Source organism: Mesocricetus auratus, unplaced genomic scaffold (genome assembly GCF_017639785.1).
Source record: "Mesocricetus auratus isolate SY011 unplaced genomic scaffold, BCM_Maur_2.0 Super-Scaffold_100031, whole genome shotgun sequence".
Lineage (NCBI taxonomy): Eukaryota > Metazoa > Chordata > Mammalia > Rodentia > Cricetidae > Mesocricetus > Mesocricetus auratus.
In genome coordinates this window covers 2791197-2812057 of record NW_024429212.1, presented here as the reverse complement: position 1 = coordinate 2812057, position 20861 = coordinate 2791197, and the positions used below count along the sequence as shown (strand labels likewise).

Genomic DNA, 20861 nt, shown 5'->3' with positions numbered 1-20861 from the left:
ATGATGTCACAGCAACATGTTAGGTTATAAGAAAGGTTTAGCAATGTGCCAAGTGCAGCAGCCACCTACCTTCATACATGGCCTTGAAACCCTGTGCGCTCACTGCAAAATCCGTGGTGAACCAGAGTGTAAGGAGAGACCCGGTGCTCACAATGGAGGAGGGCAGCTGGAATCCTGACAGCCTAGATTTAGAAGAGAGATGAACAGAGAAAACCTTCCATTAAACATAAAAACACACATTTGTGGGAGAAACTGGTTTACAGAGGTTCATTGATAATATTTTGCTTGTTTTAGAAAGGCTTTATTAGGAAGCTCAGGCTAGCCGTGAAGCAGGCTTTCTTCTGTCTTGGGCTTTTGGGATTATATGTATGACACCATGCCCAGCTTTGGTGATTCGTAACTATAGTATTTTTATCTAAGTGAGGTCACCAAACATTTAGATAACCATTATACATATGTTTGGTGTTAATGTCAATTAAATACCAGTAAGCTCAAAATTTGTTTACATAAATAACTTTTGAGAAAACTTTTTGGGGAAGAATTGTTCACCATTGTATTCAACAGAAAGGATCAGGACTACATAGTATACAATGAAACTCATGTACAGCATACTAGACAGGAAACCCTACACATGCTTCTGTGCCCACTCCCCATTCCTACTCATTAGATGGCACATGTCTCCTCTAACATGGCTGTTTGTTCCTATACTTACTCCAAAGAAATGGTGAATTTTTTTAGATGAGAAACTGTATGCTCATCATTGCATTAAACGAAACCCAGTTACCTTCCTCAGAAGTCATGTCACTTATTTTTCAAGACAAATATTTTGGTTTGTAAGAAATGTTTTCCAGACATCACTATGTTTGAGTATTTTTAAAAGTTTTAATGACCATGGTGAGAGCTCAGAGAGACTAAACTAATGGCTGCATATGCATAATACTTTGAAAGTCAATGGATTTTTCAAAGGACAAAGGGAAACTCAGATTTCATTAAATTGAATAATTAAAAGGGCTTATCTGTAGTTGTACACTGTAGTAGAATAGTCTGCACACTAGAAAATCATGCAGAAGTCAGAGCAAATGTGCATCCTCTGCAGGAGGGATTCTGGTGGCTTGAAGTATTAGTAACCTCATCACAGATGCTGGGCATTATAGAACCAATGAACTGGATGAACTCAGGATGATCTACTATTACCAATAACAGCATGATAACTACTTAATAAGATAAAATAACTAACAAGCTTCAAAGTAAGTTTATATGCAAGTGAGAATTTTCATAAAATCAGGGATCATACTAATTTTGTTTCTCATTATCCTTATTCTGTGTTGACTCCTTTAAAGCTTTATTTTGCTTCATTTAGAAAAATCAACTCTCAGACTAAGACATAGTTCAGCCTGCAAAGCTCTTGCTGTGCAAGCATGAATTGAGTTCAGAGTCTAGCATCGGGCAAATGCAGTTATGTACCCTGTAACTCCAGTGTCAGGACTGGGAATAGGTTGACCCTGTAGCTTGTTGGTCAGCAAATCAGACCACATCCATAAACTCCAGGCCCAGTGAATGACCAATTCTCAAAAAGTAAAGTGGTGGATGATTCAGAAAGGCACCCAACCTTAACCTTTAGCACCCATATACATGTGTAACAGGTGTACCCAGATATGAACATGTATACCCACATATGAACATATGCCCCCCCCCACAAACACTGCAAAAGTCAACTCTCCTCAAGTCTTTTATTATGGAAGGTCAATAAAAGGGGAACTCCCAGTATTATTCTAGTATCACAGTAATATAAAAACTACATAAAGACACAACCAAAAACAAAATTATAAGGCCACATTTCCAGAGGATAAAGATGTGAAACACTCAAGAAAATATGTGAAAACTGAATACAGGTGTATCTCAAATTGTTCATCTACCATGATCAAGTTGGCTTTACCATGGAGCTGCACAGATAGCTCAACCTATTTAAATCAATAAACTTCATAAATCAGATAATGGACTTAAAGACAAAAAAATCACATAATCATCCTGAAACATGTAGAAAAAAATCTGTGCTAAAAATCTAACATACTTCCATGATAAGAGTCCTAGAGAAAGTAGGTCTGGAAGGAACATTCTTCAACATAACAAAGAATGTATATGACAAACCCACCACCAACATTAATCTAAATGGAGGAAAATTCAAAGAAATCCCAATAAACTGTGGAAGGAGAAAGCACTGTCCAGCAGCTTCACTCCTTATCAATACATAGCTTGAAGCATTAACTCCAGCAATAAGATAAAGGAAATTAAAGGGACACAAACAGGAAAATAAATATCAAAACATCCCTATTTTCAGATTATATGATATACATAAGAGATCCTGAACAGTCTACCAGAAACTAGAGATGATTGAGATTTTATGCAATAATTCTTTATGAGTAAAGTTTATCTAAAGTCTAAATGAGGTGAAATATTCATGTGTGGATGTGAAAATGTACAGGGATACATGAAAATGGAACAAAACCAATAGACTGGAACCAGCAATGCTTTGATTAGACAGAGAACTAATTATTCTAAATGTAATTTGGTAAAGAAACAAAGCATAAGACATGTGCTGATGGCTTTTCAGGGCTTGATTTATAGGGAAGGAAGCAGAAACTACCTGGTACAGGTCTATGGAAAAGGCCTGACCCATGATCAGTGGATCAAACAAGGAATATGACATTGACCTCCATGAATACACCTGACTTTTGTATTTAAATGGCTCAAAAGTAGTCAATGGAAAATTCAACACCTGGGGCTCCATGGGCAAACATTGCCCTGGACCCAGCTGACACTTTTATAATGCCATGACCCACAAGTAGAAACCTAAAATGTAAAATTATACAACTTTTATTAAAAACAAGGCAAGTCTCCAAGGCCTGCAGTATGAGAAGAACCCCTATGCTTTCCACCATATTTATCACCCAGCAGAAGCAAAGTTAATGAATTGTATTTCATAAAACTTTAAAACTTTTCTCCATGAAAGACCCTATTAAGAGGATTCAAAGGCATTCTGTAGCCTGAGAAGATATTTGTAATTTAGTTATCTGGACAAGATAAATTATCTAGAATATATAATAGACTCAACTGTGAAAAACAAGCAACACAATTGGAAAACTGGCAAAATACAAAAGGAATCATGTCCTAGTTGTTTTCTGTTGTGGTGATAAAGCAATGACCACAACAACTTGGGGAAGAAAGAGTTCATTCATCTCAGAAGTCACAGTCCACCATCAAGGGAAGCCAGGAATGGAGCTGGAGCAGGAACTTGAAGGCAGGAACTGAGACAGAGACTAAGAAGGAACACTGGCTTCCAGGCTCACATTCAGCCCAGTGCCATCTCCTTAAGGATGGTGCTGCCACAGTGGGCTCCACCCTCCTATCTCAATTATAAATCAAGAAATTTCTCCAAAAACATGACTACAAGCCAATGTGAAGGCTTCAGTCACTCTTCCAAGATTTGTCAGGTTGACGAGTAAGAGTAGCTATCACAGATCATATCACCAAGTAGACAGGGCCATTCTGAAAATCTGTTAGGCAACCTCTAGTCACTAGGTCACTAGAAAAAATTTCGTTTGGGTTCTCGAGACAAGGTTTCTCTGTATAGCTATGGACACTGTCCTGGCACTGTTGACAAAGCTGGACTTGAACTCACAGAGATCTGCCTTCTTCTGTCTCCCAAGTGATGGGATTAAAGGCATGTGCCATTAGTGTCCACCTTAGAAAAATGTTTTTCATACCAGGAAAACATAAGCTATTAGAGGGACTGAAAGAGAAAACACTGATGCAAAAGCTAGATAAAAGGCAGAGAACACTCAATTGTTTCTAGTCAAAGTGTGAACTGGTTCAGCCACTTTGTCAGTTTCCAAAAAAAAATAAATGAGGCTCGAGAGGTTGCTCAGCAGGGATGAGCATGGCATACTTTTCTTGTAATCATCCTGAATTCAGCTTCTAGTACAACTACTACCTATAATTATAGCTCGAGGGGATTGATGCCCTTACTCAGCCTCTGTGGACACCTGCACATACATGGCACACACACACACACATTAATCAATTAACTAAATGAATATATTAAAAATAAGCAATGTATAAAACTTAACTGTTCTCCTTTTTGTTTACCAAAACTTCCTCAAGTGATATTTAAATGTTTTTATATACACGGTTAATATTCTGGCTACGTAAGTATACTCTGACTTTGGAAGATTTTACAAATAGGGAATACAATTAGTGAGAGGTATACTGAATATCTATCTACTCTATGAAACTATAATCTTCTAAATATTGAATGGTTTAATAAAAATACACTGGAAAGGTTTGAAATATATCTTTAAAGTAATATTCATAAAGTATATAATAATCAGTAGAAACACACAACATACAAAAACAAGAATTTATTCATTAACTTACAAATGATAAATGAAACAAAACACTGATAATGTTTTACTTAGAAATCAATCATCTTTAATTTTTCATACATATTTCATTCAGTGTGTCCCTTATAACCATTCTATATACCACACATTCTTGTATGCTCATTATTGGGCCACATTATTTCTCCTTGTAATTAAACTGTCATAGTAAGGGAATAAGCAATACAATACAGAAATTTGGCCAACTTTCCCTGCTTCATTTTTCTTTATCAAAGCCCATTTTGCCTACACATGAACACTAGCAGATACAGATAGCAACATCTCAGAAAACCAAAGTGGCATTGGGAACAACCGTGAGGAGACTGCAATTGCTCACGCCTTGACTCCTGCCAGCAAGTTTTGCAATAGATGACGCAACTCATCACTATGACTTGCTGGTCATAGAAGAGAGCTGGGAAGAAAAGTTCTTCACCCAGCCCAAAATTCCATGCCACAGCTCCCTCTGCAGAAAGCCACAATGTCAACACTATGAAAGCACTGAACTTCTGTAGTTCAACTACTGGCAGGGGCAGAATGGTCAGGGAAGAGGATCTGTGGGAACGGTGACAAAAAATCGATTTCATTCTTAGGAAAAAAGTATAAGTCTTGTCAATCCAAACATGCCGTTCATTATGTCTTTCCTGGAAGGATCCTATTGTCCTGTAGTATCTCATTTATATTTCCACTCGGGAGAAACCAATTCCCCTCTCACATACAGCGATCTGGGTGACTGATAGCTCATGCCTGTCAACATGAGTGATTGTAGACTAAAACAGGAATGACTGGTGGTAACGTCTCTCTATTCCAGGTATATGTTCATTCTGCAGAAGCATGTACTTCAGAATTGAACGAGTTTATTCTTTTTCCATTTCTCAAGAAATTACTGAGAAGAATAGCAGTAGAAATGGACCCAAAATGATTTGCACTGTACTACCATCCGGGATGTGCAAGGTACTCCAGTGTGGGGATCTGGAAGGACAAAAGTGCTGATGCTGGATTGAAACAACAAATGGAAGGGAAAACTGAGAGTGGGGAGAAAACCAGAGCTGGCACTGTTGGCATGAGATCACACAAGGAGAAAGCAATTAGTCTACGAGACAGAAGAGCACTCCTGAATTATACAATGTATATATTGTATAATCAGTATTTATGATTTTAAAATGTCAATTATATTTAAAACTAAGGCTTAGTTAAAATGTCAAGTGCATATTTTAAGTAAATTAGGAAATATCACTAAATCAAATCATCTTCTAGAGAATGTAATTGCTTTAAGGAAAATATCTGTAAGCCAAATGCAGCCAAACTGACATTAATATTCAATATTTAGTTTCATCACATGTCAGGCAGTTTGCCAATGTGAAGATCCTCATGATATTGCTTAGAAAAAGAGGTGGTCCAATAAACAAACTTCCTTGAGACTATACTTTCATCAAAACATTCCTGGGTGCTGGAAGAATGCTTCCCTGGGCGAGAAATACACATATATTGTATGCTGTTAGGAACTAATGTCTTGTGGAGACTCTTATGAGTTCATCTCTGCATCACACACCCAAAGGTTGCCCCAACTGTATGTGCCCTGAAACTTTCTACAGATGAGATGTCTTCAAAACACAGCCATCCATTTGCCATTAATATTTTTATTTTTGAGTCTTTTACCTAAGTACTTTATATGAACATGTATTTTGCCACACCTTTAATTTTAAATAATCCTTTATTACTTAAAATATTGACCAATCAATCACCTCACCTTCTAAAATATTTTACATTTAATTTTACCTAATGGAATTTTCCCTGGAATGAACTGAATAAAACACACTATGTGTTCTTGTATAAAAATAGAAACAAGAACTCTAACGGTAACAGAGCTACTGTAGGGAGAATTACACACAACACACAATGCACACATATATACATACATACATATTACACTCCCATGTATTCACACAAACAAGCATACATTACACACCCAAATAAACATGTTTACAAACATGTACAAACATACACAAATGCATATACAAACACACATGGCACACACATACATACTCATGCACACACATGGAAATGTAGTTAAATGTGGTTGTGTGGAGGAAGGGGAAGGGAAAGAGAAATCAGATGGAGAAGGATAGTCTCAGGGCAGCTTCCTGAGGCCTGACTGGAACACATATACAAGCCTGAACACATTTCAAAAGATTCACAACTGTTAACTCTCTTTGAGGTGAAGGGGGGAAAAGGAACATACCAACTGGAAAGAAGGAAATCATAAAAGTTTAGAAACCAAAACTAGACAGCTGAATATTAGATTTTAAAAAAACTTCTGAAACCCTGGAGGCAAGACCATCTGCTCTGTCAGTTTAGGAATCTTAGTAGCCATTCCATTCTGCGGCTGATATTAGGACACTGGGGTTCTGGGTCTTCTTTACATGTCAGGTTTGTCAAATGAGGTTGTTGGAATTCTCTGCTTGTGTCTCCTTCTCTCCTTCACCCACTACATCTGTATTTATCTAGTGGAACTTCAAATGACCCAGTTGTCTGCTAATTCCTTTATGTAACGTGAACCCTCACTTTTTTACAGCTCCATGTTGCAATTATCAACAGTCCAAGAGTCTTGGCAAAAGCATTGTGCAAAGTCTCAGGTTAACAAAAGCCTAAGAAAAGTCTTTGTGCTACTAGAACTCCAGTCACTTAACTGAGAACTGCACACAATATAACCAGAAGGGCACCGGCTATGTACAAAGAAAACCAGCATGTTTTATTTACAGTCTAGATATCTGCACCCTTGTCTGGGACTTACTGGGAACCAAGGCCTGTTCCAGACAACAATGTATCTACTTCACAAGCACCAACTCTGATTTGCTAGTGTCAACTAGGAATACCCCTTAGGACTCATTTCTGGAGTGAGAATTGCAATTAGAGGATCTATATTTATATCTGTTTGTCTAGGGAGAAAACAGCAACATAGGTAATTGCACCCAAATCTTTTATTTCTTGATTATCAGAATTAGCTAATTTCTCTTTATAAGTTTGCTTTTGTCCTTTTCATGTGTGTGTTCAGGCATCTGTGTTCATCTTGGAATAAGTAGGTCTCTATTGACTGTGAAAAGATCTTCCTTCAGTTTGAGGAATCAGAACCAGGTAACTTTTGCCTCTTGGCAATACTTCCTGGCAAGGAAGAAAGACGCTAGCTTGTAGAATCTCTATATTCTGCATGAGATCACAGATTACAATAGAATGGGGCTCATTTACATACAGAAGGAGCTAACATACCGCTAAAGAAGACAGAGGAAGTATAGAGAGAAGCCTTGACCTGAAAAAGGTTGGAGGAACAATGGTAACTGCCATTTTGGGTACTCACTTAAATCCCAGATTATAAAGAGAGAAAAAGGGGTTATAATCACTTGCTCACAGCAATGCTCTGAGATCTTAGGTTGTCTGCATCCCAGGACCTGGATACTTAGACATCTCTGTCACAATAGTTGTTCTTTTATCTGAACCAAACCTTTCTGCACCTTTGGTTTTGCTAAGTCTGGGGCTCAGTGGTCACCTAAACTTGTACTGAAATAGTGCAAAGCCATGAACACAGAGATAATACAAGATGAACCCAGAGCCCACTGTCCTGAAAGAGACATGCTGTCTACTGCAGGCAGGGAACTTTGGACCATAAGAAAGGGAATACCATCTTAGGAAAACTGTTTATTGCCACAACAAGTTCCTGTCATACTCTATCTGGAGTGGCTTCTTCCCCATCAGATGTCCAATGCCTTTTTTATTAAGCTTGGCATATAGTTTCCCAAGCAGTGGATTGGAAAAGAGTTTTCTGTTAGTAATGTTTTCTGTTAAGATACATTAATGATAAAAATGTGAATAAGAGCATTGCATTCAACCCTAGCCCACTCTCTCCATACTGAGAGCTTTGCCACTAAAAGCCTCTCTGATGGGGGATGTTCTTCTGCGCATATATTTCTCTTATTGGTTGATGAATAAAACACTGATTGGACAGGAAGATAGGTGGGGCTAGGAGACAAGGGGAATGCTAGGGAGAGAGGCAGAGAGGCACCTGGAAGAGACACCATGTAGCAGAGGAAGGAGGAACAGGTCCAGATCCTTCTCTGATAAGACCATGTGGAAATAATTAGATTAATAGAAATGGGTTAATAATTAAGACAGAGCTAGCCAATAAGAAGCCCTAGCTATTTGGGGACAATCAGCTATGGGACTAGGCTGGAAAGAAACTCAAAACACCTCTTCTCTTAGTCAAATGTGAAGCCTCTGTTCTTATTGCCTCATCCCAGATACACTAGGCTACTACCCCCAGACCCTGTGAAAACTTTCATCTAGTTGGAGTGATTTAGTACACTAGGCAAATCTTAAGTTTGTACTAAGCAAAAATTACTTCCTAAGGGGATATACTCTCTGCTAAACACCACTGTCTAATAAATGTGCCTCTGGAAAAATAAAATAAAATTCCTCAAATTGCATTTGAGACAAATTTGCCAAGAATTAATTTCACTGATCTTTTCTCTCTATCCCTGCACCAAATTATTTTGAGAAAGTTATTTCACAATTACAGTGTCTGTGATATGCTATTAGAAGCGAAGATCTAAACAGATTTTGCCCCCAAGCACGAAATAACATCCTGCTCAAGTGGCTCTGTTATGGCAACGGAGCCTTTTATAAATTACGTTAAAACATCCCAGTGTCCCTCACACCCCGTGCCTGCTTCCTGTACTATTATCCATGCCTCACTGGGGCCCTCCATCTGAGCGATAAGAACCCCCAAATTGTCTTCCCAGTGAAGCATCCATTAGTTAGGTTTTGATATCAAGATCTCTTTTCAAGCTGTTTGGGTCCAGATAGGTTCCTTTTCCATGTTAAGATTTCAGATAAACTTCACGTTACTTCAGAGTAACTCAATGGGGCCGCTGGATTTCCTCCTGAGAGGGACTGTTTAATACTAATCTGACACACACTGTGGTGTGGGAACTGAGGTAAAGCGCTCACTGATTTCCCTGTGGGCAAGCCACGGGAGCAGGCAGCCACTTCTGAGTACTTAGGCCAAAATAACATTAAGTAAAGGATAAAATGGGTCAAATATGCCAGATAACTCTGGGCAAATTTGTTTCACTGTGGTATCTGATGTGATTGACTTTTCAAGTTTAAATTTCCCTTTTTAATCATAAATTTCACTTATGCAAAAGTAGAAACTGGAACTCTAATGGTGACAAATTACTGTACGGAGAATTACAGGTAACACACAATACGCACATATGTACACACATACACATCATACTCACATGCATTCACACACACAAGCACACATTACATATTTGAATAAACATGTATACAAACATGTACACACATACACAAATGCATACATGACACACACATACATGCTCATGCACACACATAGATATGTAGTTAAATAGGGTTGTGGGGAGGAAGGGGAAGGGAAAGAGACCAGATGGAGAAGGATAGTTCTCAGCACAGCTTCCTGAGGCCTGTCTGGAACACCTATACAAGCCTGGACACATTCCAAAAGATTGACAACTGTTAACACTGTTTGAGGTGAAGGGGGGAAACGCAGATACTAACTGGGAAGGAGGAAATCATAAAAGCTTAGAAATGAAAACTAGACAGCTGAAGATTAGGTTTAAAGAAATTCTTCTAACAATTCAGAAAACCAGCACTTTCTGAGAGTCTTATACCACTTGGGTGACCCATGCCTCCTGACTCCCCAAAAACTACATGCAAGAGGAAGCATGAATGAATTAATTGAATGTGTCTTCTTGATGTTTGAATACTATAAATTCATTAGTTAAAGAGGAAATTATCTGAAATAGCCAGAATATTTTAAAAGTTAAAATACTGTCCACTTTTATCTGAGTCTTTGTATTTCTGAGTCTGTTCACAGAAGGCTTGAAAAATTACCCCAACAGTTCATGTACTGTAATAGAAAGAGGCCTGACTTGAACCCAGAAATACTGAATTTGGCACACACACACACACATATGTGTGTGGCTTATTATATACAATAAGCTGTCACTAAAATGTGTATGGGTTAAAAAAGCTAGGTTAGAAACTATGTTAAGAAGCTTGGGAAAATGAAGCACAGGTTTACACAGATCAGCCTGTGGCCAATCAGAAAGCAGAGCTCATGCCAGCTTCATCACTGCTTCCTCCTTTTAACTCCTGCTCAGACAAGAGTTCCAAAAACAGGGCAGACTGAATCTCTCATGCAAAGCACTGCTTTAGAGTTCAGTTTCCTGGCTATGAACTGAGTGATTACTTCAGGTCAAAGTCATTTTCTCAGTGCATTGATTTTCTAGATCTGGAGTCTAGTGAGGGAGAGTAGTCCTGTAGTCCCCAACTATAATGCCAGGTAATTCTGGGTACATTCACAAGCTTACAGTCACTGCTCACTGTTGTAGACATCATGTTCTTATGCTATCCTTAAAGCAAACTGTGACTTAGAGGAATAAGCCTCTCACTTTGCAGATGGGAGTGTCACACCCCACAACAAATGGACAGCTTGTGAGTAAAACACAGGTGTCAAGGGCCAGAGACAAGATTCGGTTCAGGGGTCTCTCTCCAGTCATGGTAGGAACTTGTCCATGCTCAAGACAGACTTCAAGCAGGGGCTGGTGGCTTTCTAAAAATGCACATGGAAAACAATTGTGCCTAAAGATCAGTGGCTCACTCAAATCTCTAGGCTTCATCTGCAAGTAATAGATATAGTTTTTGAATTGCAATCATTAAATAAATCAATAGTAAGACAATACACATTTTAGCATTTTTGTATGTACAGGTATGTGTTTGACAATTGTATATGTTTGTGTTATATGCATATCAGGGCATTGCACGCACCTGTGAACATACATACATGCAGAGGACAGAGAGTAACCTCAGGTGTCCTGGGCTTTTGCCCCTTTTATTTCCTAGAGACACCATCTCTCACTGAACCTGGAATCAGACTGATGGCCGGCAAGCCCTGTCTTGGTCTTCCACACCTGTGGGGTTGCAAGCCCAGACAATATACCCAGCCCTTCATAAGGATGCTAGAATTCAAGTTCAGGTTCATGTTTCCAAAGCAAGAAAGTGCTCTTAGCCATTCACCATCCCCCTAACCCCTCAACCCACCATGTTGTAGGATTAGTGAAGATGATTGTGGTCATGGCCTGGGAGGGGAATGCTTGGCTGGCCAGGAGATGCATGGAAGAGGGAAGAGCTCTCCTTCTGAGCCCTGATCAGGTAGGCTCCATGAGCAGTGGTGTGATTGGCAGCATGCTGGAAACAGGAAGCAATAAAACTATTAAAGCCACTTCTTTTTTCCTAGTTTGCTAAGAGGAAGCTGATGTATTTTGTTTTCTTCATGCACAAACCTGCCCTTGTCTGAAAGAGCTAAAACTTCCTCATTTATAGCCACTCACTAGGGATGTGAAGATGTAAATTCCTCATCTTTTGATTGAAAAAGACTATTTATTCCTCCACACTCTTATGAATTTAAAGATGGAGTTTAACATTTGCATTCATTTACCTCTCTCTCTTCCTCTCATTTTTTATAAAATGGAGGATCTGGGGAATAAAAGAAAACCAACTGAAGCTCAAAGTCCATGTGGATTGGAATGTTTGCATAGCAATATTACAAATTTGGGAGAGAGGAAAGAAAGATTGGCCTAATGTACAAAGTGTGGCACTTACATCCTTTTCCTGTGGCATACAGAAAGGTCCTGCTTTCTCTTTAGTCTCAGGGCTAAGGACTTCAATCCCTTTTTAAATCAGAACAAGGAATTTCAAATCTCTGGAACTAGGAACCACTGATTTGAATATTTGGCACCAGAAAGGCACATTCTCAATTCAGCTTCAGGCCTCGTGATCACATCACAGGACATCCTCATGACTCGAGTGAAAGAAATGAAATTAACAGACAAACAGCAAAACAGAGGCCCACCATAATCCTGGTAAAGTCCATTTATCAAGGGATGTGAGTAGATAAGAACTCAGAAATGGTGGAATCCATTCGGCTCATAGTGAAAGCCATGGAAGCAATTTGACATTTTCATTAATTACAGCTAAGGAGGGATTCAGAAGAAGCAAGACTTATTCCCCACACAGGACATGTACAGGGATTGACAGGGGCTTTCACGGCATCCAACTGCCCTCTGTTAACTATGCTAAGACCTTATTATCACTGAATGTCAATCTTATAATCCTGAAACCATGTTTCCTGACCCAGAGCAAACCCTACTTTTCCAAGTGATCAACAGCAAAAATGGGACACATCTATCCCTCCAGAAAATATATGACTCTGCATGGATAAAAACAGCTACAATAAAAGACTTTTTTCACATTTTAAAGACATTCCTAAAGACACTTAAGAGGTCAACACTATAATATGAAAATTTAATTTAGTTGGCATGGGGGGAAGCCAGCTAGCAGTAGATTTTACAAGTGAGGAGGCACAATTGATAGGACTCCAATAGTGTGTGAATTAATCATAAATATCATACTTCTGATACTCTTTGAAAAGAATTTTCACCATATTCTATTTTACTGGCAATGCTCTTAAGGTATCAGAACAGACACAAACTTGGGCTTTGTGTCTGATTTTGGTAATATGAATATGGGATATGACAATGCAACATGGTATCATTTTGAGGTTTTATTTATCGACTAAAGGATTGAATACAGTGGCAGAGATGTGTCATTTTGGTCAGTGAACAATACAAGCCATACACTCTAGTCCTGTGACATCATCAACATACTTAGAAACTGTCTCTAAGTGAGTCACACTTTTTCCCTGAGTTTTTGGCAATCTGGCCGCATGTAGATATAAGGCACACCAATCTATAAAGTTTTCAGAGTAAAAAACTGGATTCAACAGAAGAATTGAAAACTCATCGTCTGGTATTAAGGGACCAGGAACACCAAAGCAGATGTTGTTCTTTATCATCAGGGGTTTTTTTCATTTTGCTGTCATGCTCTCCTTTGGAACATCAAACCCCTTCAACTTCAGACATCAATGCCAGAGGCTTGTGATACAGAAATATTGGCTACTAAACTGACATATATTTTCCTTGTGGGGAGAACTGTAGCTTATCATTATCTGAGTATTCTATCTGAGCAAGGGGACCCAGATGTTGTTGATGGGCAGGTAGAGATGCCTGTGAGTGACCAATTGTAGGACAACCATCTCGCCTATGTGCCTTAGCGAAAAGTATCACATTGTGAAAGTTCATCTCAAAGTGACAAAAACCTGGGCCAGAACACTCTAGGGGTAGATGCCAGCAGTCATAAAATACTGCAAGGCCGAGAAAGTCAGGCTGGTCCAATATGAGACTTGCTATAACATGACCAAATTTTTAGCTAGGTACATAGTGGCTCATAAATATAACTCCAGTATCTAAGAATCAGACACAGCAAACTACTACAAGTTCAAGGCTAGCCTGGGTTATACAGTAAGCTGCCTGCCTGCCCAGGACAGTGTGCTTAATAAACCAAAATTTAACACAAAAGAAAAATATAAGAGGTTTTACTCCAAACTACATTGTTAGCCATTAGTTCCACACATGTCCCCATCAAGCTCTGTCTTGTATAGCATAAGGAAAAGGATTGATTACCTGAGGGCATCATGCCTAGTGTTTTGCTAAAGCTCAAGACCCAATCAAATCATATGCAGATATTAAAATTCCAAGTTTCAAGACTAAAACACGCAAGCCTAATGCAACCAAGTACATTCTTCACTCTACAAGCAACAACAGAAGCCCTTGGCACTGAGAACTTTGGATTTGAGGATCTCTATGTCTTGTTGGCTTCTGATGACCATGAAGGCTCCTCTTCTAAGTGTTCAGATAATCAGCTCCTGTTTTCAGGAGACATTCCTAACACCCAAGCGACACAGGTTTTTCATTCCTGAGGGGAATGACACCACATGCAGCCCCGTGTGCACAGGCAAAGGCTTCTGGGTTTTCTGACTCAGCTCTCTGAGGCTCAATGATGTTGTTCCTCAAGATGACTTAACCTAATGTTCCAACGGGCAACTAATATGCTACCATAGCTTGCCAACAGATTCGTTTCAGGCATCTTGTTTTGGAAAATGGTGGGCACAATTGAAAGACACAATAAACAGAAATGAAATTATCAGATCTCAAAATGAGGAGTTGTTCATAATGAATAAAAGAAAAAAAAGCTGACTTTTCATTCAAGTCATTGGAGTTTGAGAGGTGAGGCAGGGCAGACACCAAAGCTAGTTTTCCATGAGAAGATGAAGATTACAAGGCTTCTGTCAATTGTAAAGGCTCCAAGTGTGAATATAAGTGAAGTGCCTAAGAATTGGTTATATTATCTATTGAACTGAACTGCAAACAAATTCGCAAAAAATATCCCATGAAATGGTTTCCCTTTAACTCTGTATACCCCCAGCAATTATATATTCTTAGGGTATATTTTATTTCTCCTCTTTTCTTTAATTCCATGAATTTGCATGTAGATACCCTGAGTGAATCTTAGGAGACTTGTTTTCACTTTCCATACTAACATTGCCTGTTTATGCAACCTCCCATGAAACATATTAGAACCCTTTGTTTTACCTTAAGTGTTGAAGGACCTCAGCACACAGGGACATCTTAATATTTGATAGACTTACTCATGAAGTCTGCCCCTGAGTTTGGTATTTGTGGCAGGAAGAGAAAGAGATCTTTTTTTGGGTCCTCAGTGCCCCATGGAAGTGTGTCTTATGAGCAAGCTATTTAGGCAGATGTGTTAGGTTGACCTATCTTCCACCTACTCATCAATAGTCAGGAATCCTCTCTGGAGATGTTGCTGCCTTGAGCTCAACCCACTCTATCTGACCCCTGAGTACTGGTCATCTACTTCTTAGTGGTTTCCATGGAACCCCCAAATTCCATCTATCTACATTTACAACCTAAGGCATGTCATCTGAAGTGTCTCTGCCCCTCATGACCAAAGGAAATCTATACTCTTCATTTGCCTGATTTCCAATTTAGATGTCCTTTTACAATGCCATGCTCCTAAAAGGCAGTGAATAGGTGTGTTCCTTTAAAGACTGATAATTTTAAAATATCATAGAATTCAAATGAATAGATAGATCTTCATAACATCTTAAAATAATTCTGCCTGCCTCAGTGGTCTGCAATATTTATAATTTATTCTCTGTGTGTGTACCTTGGGCTGCATGTGTATGCAGATGATTGTTTATTCTTTTCCAGTAGGAGTCAGAGGTAAACCTTAGATATTATTTCTCAAGTGTCTTCCACCTTTCTTTTTTTGTTTGTTTGTTTTTGTTTTTGGAGACAGGTTTCTCTGCATTATTTTGGAGGCTGTCCTGGAACTCGCTCTGTAGACCAGGCTAGCCTCGAACTTCCAGAGATCCACATGCTTCTGCCTCCCGAGTGCTGGGATTAAAGGCATGTGCCACCAACGCCTGGCTCCACCTTTTTTAAGTTAGTATTTTCTTAGAAATAGGCTCTCTCACGAGGATCTGAGTCACACTGATTGGATTCGGTTAGTTCAACAATGAACTCTAGGAACCATCCATGGTCTCCACCTTCCCATAGCCAGGATTATGGAAGTGAGACATCATACTCAGCCTTTTATTAACACTCTGGAAATGAACTCAGGCCCTCGTGCCTGTGGGGCTATATAAGAGCTGAGCTGACTTCAACCCAAAGTGACCTTACTTCAGCAAGGGTTTTATGGTTTTGTTTTATGACTCTGGGACTTTGTTTAAATGCCAGTGGATATGTGTTCTCAGCAGCGTCTGTGGTCCAGCAGTCCCCTGAGGAGACTTGTAGAACCATAGCAGAGTTTCAGTGGCCACAGTGGATGCACAGCTTATTGCTAACCTGGGATGCAGCCTGGACCCGGTTTCCACATCAACAGCAGACTGTGCAAACAGGCCATGCTTTCCATCTCTGAGTCACAAGGATTAGGGGAGTCCCACTGAGGCCCACTGTGCATAACCACTCTCCTATACTTATACTCACATTATAGCACATACAGTGAGTGTTTACCCAGAACCCCTGAAGGGAGAGCCACTTAGGCAGACTCTCAGGGCTTTAACGCTCAATTGAGGGATTACCCGTCATTACCTGCAAATATTTGGCTACTAATAAAGCCAATGAAATATTCTGTTCTGAGTCCCAAGGCATCTGAAGGATTAAGACTTCCTTAGATTTAAGATCTGATATATATATATATATATATATATATATATAATTCAAGTCTATGCTGAGTTCTCATAAAAAATGTTAGAACATAAACTCAGTCTGTAGGTTACACAAACATTCACATGTTATGCTTTTCATCGTATTTTTGTGTATTTCTTCGTTACACATTTCATTTATTTTTTCACTGATAAAAATTCACACTGACTAAAATATTTACAAGTATCTTTAAATTTTGTTTAAAGTGCTTGAGGTAAAGGAGAGAGTGGATATTTTACCTAAATATTTCATCGAGTCAGAGATAGTGACCTCAGGTCGTTTGTAAGGTGTGTAGGGCAGCCGTGTTTGAGCATCCCAAAGAGCAGGATGAATCTGCCTGAAGGATGTAGGATACAGGCAAGAACGGAGTCACTGCGGACTGTGCTCTGCTGTGATTTTGTAAAATTGCTTTATTCATATTATTTTCAGCCATCTTACAAAAGCAAAGGCATGCACATTCAGTAACAAAGTCATTTTACAGGCAGGAGCAATGCTCAGGGGCAAATTCTCCCTGACTAATTTTTCCACCCCTGACCCTTTCTCTAAGTGGTCCATGAACACACTCAACCCCAATCTCCCACCGCCCCTGGCCCCCGGAAGTGTTCGTTTCTATCAGGAGTTGACTTTGCTTACAGACACTTTTGAAGCGTATTAGAGACTCTCACCCCTCATTCTACTGCCCTGAGTCAATCAGCAGAGACCGTACAGCTACAGCATGTTCCACATGGGTGCCAGGTGCCAATCACAGGGTGTGTTCTGCACCTAGAGTCTCTTCCACTGCTCTTCTTGGCTCTTTGGCTGTTTCTGCCCTTGTCTATATAGCAACAATTACAATGAGGATGCCAACACAGACACAGGGTAAAAAAATATGACTTCCTTAAGCCATCTTTCTAGAGAATCCTATTAATATGATTGGATTTGCCCCTCAGTGCCCTTTCGTTTCATATCGGCATGCATAGGTCATGCCTATAGAGAAATGAGGCCCCATGCTGACACATACATATGTCATACCCACTACTTAATACAGAGAATGATTTTCACATGTGCTCACTTAGGTTAGTTCAAACATGTGCACTGTTCTTGCTTGCTTCCTGCTTTCCCTAGACAGGCTGTGAAGACAGAATGCAGGCCTTTGAATCGACTTGAACATCTGGGTCTCTAATAGCATTATTTTTTTCTTACTGGAATCATTACATATTTGGACATGATTCTCACCTTGAATTTCTTGAATTTCATACGTAAAACCTAACTATTTAAATGAAAAAATACTTTATCAGTGGACTCAACTTTTTATTGAGGTGAACTTCAGATGGAATATGCCTAATCCAAAAATATGAGGTGCTCCAAAATTCAAAGCCTTGTAAACTGTGCCATGGTAAGGGAAGTAGAAAGTTCCTTCATGGTATTTGCCAATGGCCACAGTAACATAGCAGGCACTCTGAGAGCACTGCAGAGATTACCTTCATGTCACACTGACAAGTTATGAATTGGATGGATTTCATTACCAATAAATCCCTAGTGGTACAAATATTCCTAGAGTGGGAAAAAACCCAAAGTTCCTGTTCTTCTCTGTTCACAAACACTTAAGGGAAAGAAAAATTAGCTTTAGAAAATTAAAATTGTACATACTCTTTAATGAGTAAACATACTAAAACATGACTGCCTCTCATATCAACAGAGTCTACAATTCTACAATGATATCCCAGGACTATCATTGGCAAACCTCCACTGAGTTTTATAGTTTTGATTCTGAATGTAACATCGATTACTTGTGTTGAGTTTCTATATGTGGAAGTATCTCAGTAAGTGTGGCCAAATAGTACAGCAGTACCATCTATCCTTTGTGTCCAGGAGTGTGATGGGGACAGATCACTGGACAGATGTTAGGGTGTTGCTCAGTCTGCACATGCCACTCATGTGTGATGTAAGGATGGTGATACCCCAGCTATCAACAACTCTCCACTTCCTTTGCAAAAGTCTTCTCACTTACTAGGAAAGGAAGGGAGCTATTTTGACAAATTCTATCATTGTGGTCAAATGCAGTTGTTCTTATGAATGTTTGTGCTTTACAATGAAGACAAGGAAACATGGTCCAAGACCTTTGCCGCTGCCTGTATTCTACTATTCCCAATTGTAGAGTGGCATCAGGAACTTTTCTTTTATCTGAACCAGGCGTTGCTTAAATGTTACAGAGCTTGTGATAATAATGTAACATCAAACGTCACCACAGCAGGCAGTCTCAGGTAGCTAACCTGAAGAGCCATTCTGAGTCATGGCCCAGTTTTAATTTAGAGGAAGCTTTACTGGAAGAGTTATGTGCATCTCATGCAGCTAAAGAAGGAGCAATTTAATCAGTGGGTCTTGCTATTTTAAACTACAGTCACACAGCAGTGAGATAAAGAGAATGTAAGACAAGAATAGACTGTGATTCACAACTATAAACAAATCCTGAGTCTATCAGGTGTGATGTGCTTGAAACAGAGAAAATCCCTTCCAGGAGTATAACAGTGTTATCCACAAACTGATGGTTATATCAGCCTGTATATGTAATCACTAAACCTGGTATTCTGTTATGGGACTTTCTTACAGGAAAGATGCACAGCTACACTAGACTTGTGATTTAAAAGAATGGAGGGTGGGTAATCATGATGTTTCATATTGGTTTTAAACATGACTGAATTTGGAACCATCCTACACTCCCCAGTGTATATCTGTGAGGGTGTCTTTTAGAGGAATTTAAATGAAGAGGCCCACCCTAAATGTGGGAAGCAACATCCATGGGGCAAGTCCCAGACTGAATATAAAGGAAAACAGAGAAAACCAATTGAACACCTAAATTTATCTCTCACTATGGTGCTGTGGCTCCTGACTGCTCAGCCACCTCGTGTTCCTAACACCACAGCACAGGGCCTGGTGCATGATGTCTGTAAATAGGGATGGTGTTTATGCAAGCAGCACCCAAGCAAACCATGGAAACAGTTGGGGCAATCACAGCACGTTCTTCTCACAGGCTGGTTTGTGTATGTGTGAACCAGAGAGGATGAGGTAGTGCTTGCCACCTAGGGGTTCTGTGAGAAGGAAAACTGCTGAGAACATCCAGTGCTGGGCAGGATGCTGGATAACGGATGCTGCCTGCAGTGACATTTTCAGTAATAATTCTGCATCACAGGCATGGTGGCATGCTGGTGGTGTTTGGGAGGTGGAGACACTCTGAGCACTTGGCTCCTTGAGGAAGTGACTAAGGAAACTGACAGGAATATGCACATCTGTTGAATTCCCCCTGAAGTGACTGAGATCACACATGACCTCAGATAGCTTCTCAAATCTTGCCACTCTCCTTGTTTTTAATTCGCTGTGCCTTTTACATCTTGTATCTTGATCCCATTCATTACCCCTCCCTTCACAACCTCCCTCTGTCCCTGCACACTGCCCCTCAAAACAAATTTTAAGAGAAGAAACAGAGGAAAAGGAAAAGAAAAACCAAAATCTTGTCATGGAAGCTGCAGTGAGACATAGTGAGTCACTCCATAAAACCTTTTGTCCGTTTATTTTTACTTTCAAGGGTTCATTGCAAAGAGTTATTGGCCTGGATCGAGGTCTCTGGTTTCTACTGCACCATCAATGCTGGACGCTCATTACGACTCGTTCTGGATATCTTGTTGTGAAGAACACGAGGTTTGGATCTGTGGGTCAGCAGATGCTCCAGAAGATCATAGATGGGGTGAATGTTGGCGTGTGCCAATCAAAACCCTGGATCTGAGCCTGGGCAGCTGTAGGAATGGTCTGCCAGTTAGTTCTTCCCTGTCCTCATGACCACAGCAAACTCTCTAGCTATTTTACCTCTTGCAGGAAATGAGTGAGTGGGTCTGGCCAATTAACCTGCTTCCATACCCTCAGGGTTGGCTTTTCCTGTACCATTATGGCCAGCTCTGTTGTATTGTCCAGGCAAACAGGGGGCAACATAGTACCCCTGTCTTACAGGGCTCACTCTCCTGAGTACTACAGCTGATAAAGGGTAGGGACAACCCTCTTGCTCTTATTGCCTCAGGACCAGCTCCTCCACCTGAGGAGGAAGGTGGGAGGGTGTCTCTCCTCTTTCCATGCTACCACATGTCAGATGAGTAATGGGGGAAGCTCTCCTATTTTTACTCATAACATCAGGGTTGGGTCACCTTCATATCCGATATCAGAGTTGTCGATAGAGGCA

At 39.9% G+C, this 20861-nt stretch overlaps 1 protein-coding gene across 1 annotated transcript in view; it reads right to left on the bottom strand.

The window, feature by feature from the left end:
• Csmd1 (CUB and Sushi multiple domains 1) overlaps positions 1 to 20861 on the bottom strand; it is a 1489308-nt gene that overhangs the window by 1024121 nt on the left and 444326 nt on the right. The window contains exon 3 of the mRNA XM_005082604.4: positions 70 to 182. Within this exon, the coding sequence (XP_005082661.1) occupies positions 70 to 182 (113 nt within the window). The remainder of the gene's footprint in view (positions 1 to 69; positions 183 to 20861) is intronic.